This window comes from Pteropus alecto, unplaced genomic scaffold, assembly GCF_000325575.1.
Source record: "Pteropus alecto unplaced genomic scaffold, ASM32557v1 scaffold121, whole genome shotgun sequence".
NCBI lineage: Eukaryota > Metazoa > Chordata > Mammalia > Chiroptera > Pteropodidae > Pteropus > Pteropus alecto.
Genome location: NW_006434369.1, coordinates 14,536,805 through 14,543,592, shown reverse-complemented (window position 1 = coordinate 14,543,592; position 6,788 = coordinate 14,536,805). Strand labels below are relative to the sequence as shown.

At 38.1% G+C, this 6,788-nt stretch overlaps 1 protein-coding gene across 1 annotated transcript in view; it reads right to left on the bottom strand.

Annotated features, from left to right (window-relative positions):
* F13A1 (coagulation factor XIII A chain) overlaps nt 1-6,788 on the bottom strand; it is a 168,740-nt gene that overhangs the window by 31,750 nt on the left and 130,202 nt on the right. The window contains exon 11 of the mRNA XM_006909291.1: nt 2,457-2,610. Coding sequence (XP_006909353.1) covers nt 2,457-2,610 — 154 coding nt within the window. The remainder of the gene's footprint in view (nt 1-2,456; nt 2,611-6,788) is intronic.

Here is a 6,788-nt window from a genome sequence, read left to right as displayed (position 1 = left end):
TTTGAGTAGTGCAGTCAGCATCCTTCTCTGAATAGCATTCTACTTGGTCATTCCCAAAGTTAGAATTTGAAATGCCATCTTGATTAAGAAGCTAATTATCCATCCACCTGGCATCAAACTCCAGCCTAGCAGGTTGTGTGTCTCTTAGAACTATACAAAATTTAGGGGATCTTCTGTTTAGACCAGATCCCCTACACTGTCTACCTCTCTGAGCCTTGCCATCTTGCCAAGCTCTGAAAACCTGGACTACAAATGTCTTCCTTATTCAGAGTTGGAACATTTTATTTCTTTAATCTGGTGTCCACCCCTGGCCAAGCCCCTGACTCCTCTTTCATAGGCTGCTTTGGGGTCCTTCCTCTCTTGATATCTGTCACCTCCATGTTTGACAGCTATGGTGTTTTGCTGTGAGATTTAGATAAGACAGTTGATCACTTGAATGGCTCCCTGTAGACTCACCTCTTGCTTTCTTGTCTGGTCAGAACTTATTCCACATTACAAAAGTTTATCCACAATCCCTATCCTGCTGCCTTTTCCCAGAAACTCCTTTCCCTTGCTTCACCTAGACAATTACTGTTTATCTTTCCATCTCGGTGAGCCCATCATAATGTCCTCCAGGATCCTTCAGTTTGTCTTGGGAGTCCTTTCTCTGTGCCCTGCAACATCTGCCCACCCCTCTTCAGGGTATCCACCACACAGCTTGATGAGGGCTTGCTTCCTGCTTGTATCTCCAGCTAGATGGGAAGGCAGTGCTGTGCATGTCTCCATTTCTACACAGTATTGAGAATATTGAGGACGGTTAATAGCAAGTCATTGAATGAATTAATGAATAAACGAGTGAATGTTGCAGCTAGTTTCTTTTACTTCTATCATGGACTTTTTTTCTTTTCGAAGCCTTTTTGACTGTAACTCTGTAACAAGAGGGCATTCCTTATTTGTTTTGTTTTGTTGTGCTTGTATTTATTTTAGCAAAAAACCTTTTTTTGGATTGTTTCTATTGCTATGTATTCAAATTTATTACTTTCCTTCCTTTTTAGGAAAAAGCCAACTTTTTTTATCTGTATTGTACAATAGATAATAACCCACAGAAACGAAGAATGGATCATTTCAGAAATACAGCAAAAATTCACTGGTTCAGATGACAAAAATTCTGAATTTCTAATACTATGCACAAGAGTTCTCAATTCAGCAAACTTTCTCTTTATAGTGCAAATTGGTTTTGTAAATAAGAGCAGAGAGACTGTCTAAAATATTTAAAACAAATTCTGCATTCCTTAGCACTTCAGGAATACTGATGAATATTTAGGTATATGATAATTATTCACTATTTTTTATCCATTCACTAAAATGAATGCCACTCCTAAGAACTCTGCTGGTGAATCATCTGTAAAATATACTCCACATTCCCCATCAAGATACCTAAGATCCTTTACTTCCTGTTTGCTACTGACCTTGGGCAGCTTTGTCTTCAGCCCCCGGGCACTCTGAGCTTGATGCTTTAGTAATGCCTGCAGGATGCTAAGCACACCAGCTGCTTCACACCTCCATGCCTTTGGTCATGTTCCCAGTGCCTGGAAAACCCTATCCAGTGTTAACTATGATCTGTGATTTATCTCACTCAGCTTTGCTTTTTCTGAATCTCCTGGTTGGATTGACTGTCCTTCTTTGTTATCAAAGGCCCCTCTATATAATAATTCTATCACTTGGCCAAGAACAGAAATTTGGTCCTGCTCACTATAAGAATTCCCAGCACCACAGACAATTCCAGGCATAGAGTAAGCAATCAATACTGATAGAGGGGGGAATTGAACTCAATGGCTCGATTGGAAACATACTACACAATAAAAGTTAACAAAACCATCTTATCATTATTTTATAATTGAAATGGGTCTTCAACTTAATTAGCCTGAATTAGTGAGATTGCACTGTCCTATTAATATTGTATTATCTACCTCAAGGGATTTCCATGATAACTCAATGGAACAATGTATGTAAGAATAGTGTGTAAAGTACTAAACGAATGTGAAGAGTTATTTAAATTTCTCATTGAAGTAAAATTATATTAGTTATACAACATTTTCTAATAGGATTATTTAAAATTATGTTCTTTCGTATTTTTGTTCTTACATAGATTCTATATGCTGTTAAAATAGATATGACTTAAAATCAAATTATTTTCATAAGCCATGCAAAGGAGAATTCTGTTCAAAGCAAACAAACACATGAAACTGTAATAAAAAATTTGGTGTGTGATGTGTTATAATGTTGTATAACTAATATAATTTTACTTCAATGAGAAATTTAAATAACTCTTCACACTCACGAGAGCTTATACTTCTGCTTTGACTACCAAATGCTGCAATTGCCAGTGTATTCTCTGGGATATATCTCATAGTGACAGTGGGTGATTACTAAATGGACTTGGGCAAAGAAATCTTCATTCAGTTATAGTAAATTACCTTCTTGGAATTTGTAGGTATCAGTAATATCCTTCATGTCATCTCCTCCAATTTGTTTGGTCACAATTAATTTCCCAATGTGGGTGGTGTCAACAGCTTCCACAACATGAGTGCCATCTTTTTTAGCTGTAATGTAAACAAGATCACTGTTGACCTAAAAATAGGAGAAAAGAGCATTAGCCATCATCGAATATCCTTGTTACCAAAATCGCTAACTCTTGATGGTGTAGTCATCTAAATTCCCTGGAGTTAACATGTTTTTTTCGAACAACATTGGATTCATAGGGCTAAACTCATTTTAAAACTATTCCAAAGGGGGATCTAGTCTAGATTAATGATCAGGTATTTTAAATTAAGAATATTGGGCTGAGACAATTTGTTGTCTAAATATCAATCATTTCTTTCTTCCCTTTTTCTTGCTTCTACCTCCTAAGAGAGAAGTAAAAGCACCATATATGTTACTTGCTTTCCTCGACTTCTTTTAAGCTAGCAGTGGCTGTGTGACCTACTTCTAGAAAGAAGAGAACGTTTGCTAGGTTGTTCCTGGGAAAGACTTTTCTCCTTTATAAAAAGGAAAGAAGTACACGGGAGAGTCTGACTTTCCCTTCCTGCTTTTGAACATTTTCATGCAAAGTGAAGTGCTGCTTTAGCCACCCTAGGACAGTGAGCAGAAATATGCTACTTTCTTCCAGTAAGATGGTATCATCTGCATATTTTAAGTTATTGATATTTCTTCCACCAATTTTCACTCTTCTCTCCTCTGAGTCTAACCCAGTTTTTAATATGTTCTGTGTGCAGATTAAACAAGGAGATAAACTACATCCTCGTCTGACACCTTTGCCTGTAGGAAACCATCCTCTCTCTATATATTTCATCCTTACAGTGGCTTCCAGTCAATAGTTCAGGTTATGCATCAGGACAGTCAAATACTGAGGTATGACCATTTCTTTCAGAGCAACCCATAGCTTTTTATGATCCACACACTAAAAGGCTCTACTGTAGTTTATAAAAAATTGGCTGATCTCTAACCTTTGGTATTTCTTATATGAGAAAAATTAAACTTGAATTCCTAAGTTCTTTTGTTACCTGAAGCCAAAAGCATTTTAATTAAAAAATAATAAGCTCTTCAGGAGGAATTCAGGCAATTTTTTGGTGATTCAGCAACTAAACCATGACATTGGTGGGACTTAGAAATAGCATCTTGGAGTCATGCTGGCTGACTCCAAGTTCTTCCAAAGTTCTGCCTTATCACTCTACTTTTCAGACACAATGTCTAAATCTGTGCCTGAAGGTAGATTCCCACAGAGTTCCTTATTCTTTACAATCACTTTCTTGTGGGTTCCATTTATTATCAAGGAAGCAGGTAGGAAAAATGAATTGCACTGCTATATCAGGTACTCCAGTTGAAAACAGTTACTGATGCATTTACTAAATGTTTTGCAAGACCCTCTCCAAGACTTGGTTCCCTCATTTAAATAAGGTAATAATAGCTCCTTTCTCAAGGTCGTTGGCAGAATTAATGGAAATAAACACATGTAAATTACTTGTAATCCCTGGCATAGAACCAACACTCATAAATATTATCCATAATAGTAATGATAAATTATTAGTATTGCTAGATATTATTTAAGGTGCTGGAGGCCTAATGATGAACAAAATAGATTTGGTCACTTATAGGGTTTACACTCTAGTAAAGGAATATTCTGTGCATCAGAATCACCTGAGGAAACTTAAAATAGATGTCTGATCAAAGAAGTCTTGGATGGGACCCTAAATCTATTATCTTTTTTTTTTTAAAAGGTGCTAGATAAATATATTGGACACTCAGGTCTAAGAACCCCTGCAATAAAGTAGAACAAGTACCTAGCAGGGGTTCATTCAAGATACCATGGAGACACTTGGGGCAAAGCAGGGTTGGGGGTGCTAAGAAACAGCCAAGTTGAAATCTGGAAGATGCATAGAAGTTAGTGAACTAAAGGATTTCATGTTAAGTGTTCTTACTAAAACCAGACAGCGAACCAACCAACCAACCAAACACAAAACTCACAAAAGAACACAAGAAAATTTTTGGAGATGATGGATATGTATAGTATCTTGGTTGTGGTGATGGTATCACAGATGCATACATTAAATCTGTGTAATTTAAAATTGTCAATTACACTCCTAGTAAAGCCAAAAATAATTAAAGCAAAAAAAAAAAAAGAATAAAAAGAAAGAAAGAAAGAAAAAAGGTTACGATTAGCAGAGGGACCAGTTCCTGCAAATTTTCTGGAGAATATGTTTGGGAAACACACTGGATTAGCTGCAAGACACTTGGGTTCGGATCTTGGATGTGTACTTTTAGAAAGTTAGCTTATCCTCTCTGACCTTCAGTTCCTGCTTCTATAAAATGAAAATAATTATACGTGTTCAGCCAATTTTATAGGAACATTTTAGGACTGAGTGAGATAGGATCTAGGTGAGCATGACTTGTAAACTTCAAAACTGAGTAAAAATCTAATGGGGAAACTTGATGATAGATCCCTAACTTTTAAAGCTGAGGGGAAAGATGTTTAAAGTTTCTATTTTTTCACAGAAAGTTTTGAATTTACATAAAGTCAGATTCTACTAAGGAAGAAAGAAGTAGCTAACATTTATTAAATACACAACATTTCAGGGACATTTTAAAATTATTTAGTTTAAACCTTACAACCACCACCATGTGAGGTATACATTATTATGCCCATTTTATAGATTAGGCCACCATGACTCAGAAGGTCGGTAAAGTGTTTGTAGGCACATGGCTCAGAGCGGGTAGAGAAATGCAAAGCCTTGGCTGGCCTGTAGCATGTTCTTTGACTTGACAGCACACTGCATCTCTCACATCACCTGCAGAACCATGAGTAGTACTATGCAGTGGTGAAATGGTTCCATGCCTGGGCCTCAGATTTCTGAGGGGAGATAAGTGATGTTCCTGCTCCTTAGCAGAGTGACCAGGGCTTGGAGGCACCTGCTATATGATGTGAAAGGCTGAAATGTGAAATCAGGAATCAGGACAGGAGATGACAGAGCAGACACCTGAGGAATATGTGTCATTTTGGAAAAAAAGAAAGTTAACCTTTAAATGAGCTTCCTGAGAATTTTAGCTTTTCCTCTAGAGGAGGCCAAGCAACCACAAACAGCTCCCTCTTCCACTTGCAAATTATAGCAACATTAATGTTAAATATTCTCTTAATAACAGTCCTTACAACAGCTTACAATTTTCCAGGGAGACAAGGCTAAATATGAAAGTGGTTAAATCCTTGTCTCTCCTTGAACACAGCTTAGGAAATTTATATAGGTGAAAATCTCAGGCCAGCCTAACAGCACTGTTCCTTGTGGAGAGAAGAGAGAAGAAACATACAAATGAAATGGCTTTTGCATATGTATTTTGGGAATGGGGCAAAGGGGAAGTATTCTATTCAATCAATATGGCATCAGCAAGCTTTCTTTTCTGTTTCAGATACTAGTACAGTGATTCTCCACCTTGGTCACTGAAGAGTCACTGAAGGGTTTAAATAATAGCAGTGATAGATGCCCAGCCAAGAACAATCATATGTCTACAGTACAACAGTCATAAGTGCAAGAGATGCCGGAAGAAATATTGGACCCAAGCTGTGTGACTTTGGGCAAGTTACCCAATGTCTCTGAGCCTGGGTTTAAAAATATTATCCTTGTAGGGTTGGTAGGTAGATAAGTACTAATTCTCCCTTATGAAAGCCCTATGTTTAAAGCTAATTTCTTTTGAATAGAAAGGGTCTTAGTGATTATCTAGTCCTACCCCTACATTTGAAGGGGCTATAGTCTTGCAGAGCCCAGGCATCTCAACATGAAATCTGGTGCTGTTTTCGGCACACCACACCCTTGCCTCTTGGTCAGACACAGGCACTTTCTAGGCAGCCTCTTCTAAGGTTCAGGCCCCAGAGGCTCAGCAAAGATACTGCCAGAAGCTATGCTCTTCACTACTAAGGATGGAGACTCTTTTTTCAGAACCCAGGACTGAGTTTTCTTTATTTGTTCCCAGGTATATATAACTACATGGCATATAGGCTGTGCAGAGAACGTGGTAATCCTCTGAAGGTATATGAAGGCAGTGGATACCTGCTTGGTCCATGAGGATTCCTGGCAGGACTGCTGTACATCCACCCTGTGCTTGCCATTCCTTCGGCCTGCGGGGCTGGCCATGCCGCCAAGCTGTATGTGCTCCTCATCTCCCACCAGGACTACTAGCACTTAGACATGCCATCTGGTCCCTGTCTCTCTGAGCTACTGTTCTTAGCAATGTACTCTGCATCAGCTTTTGTTTGCTTGTTT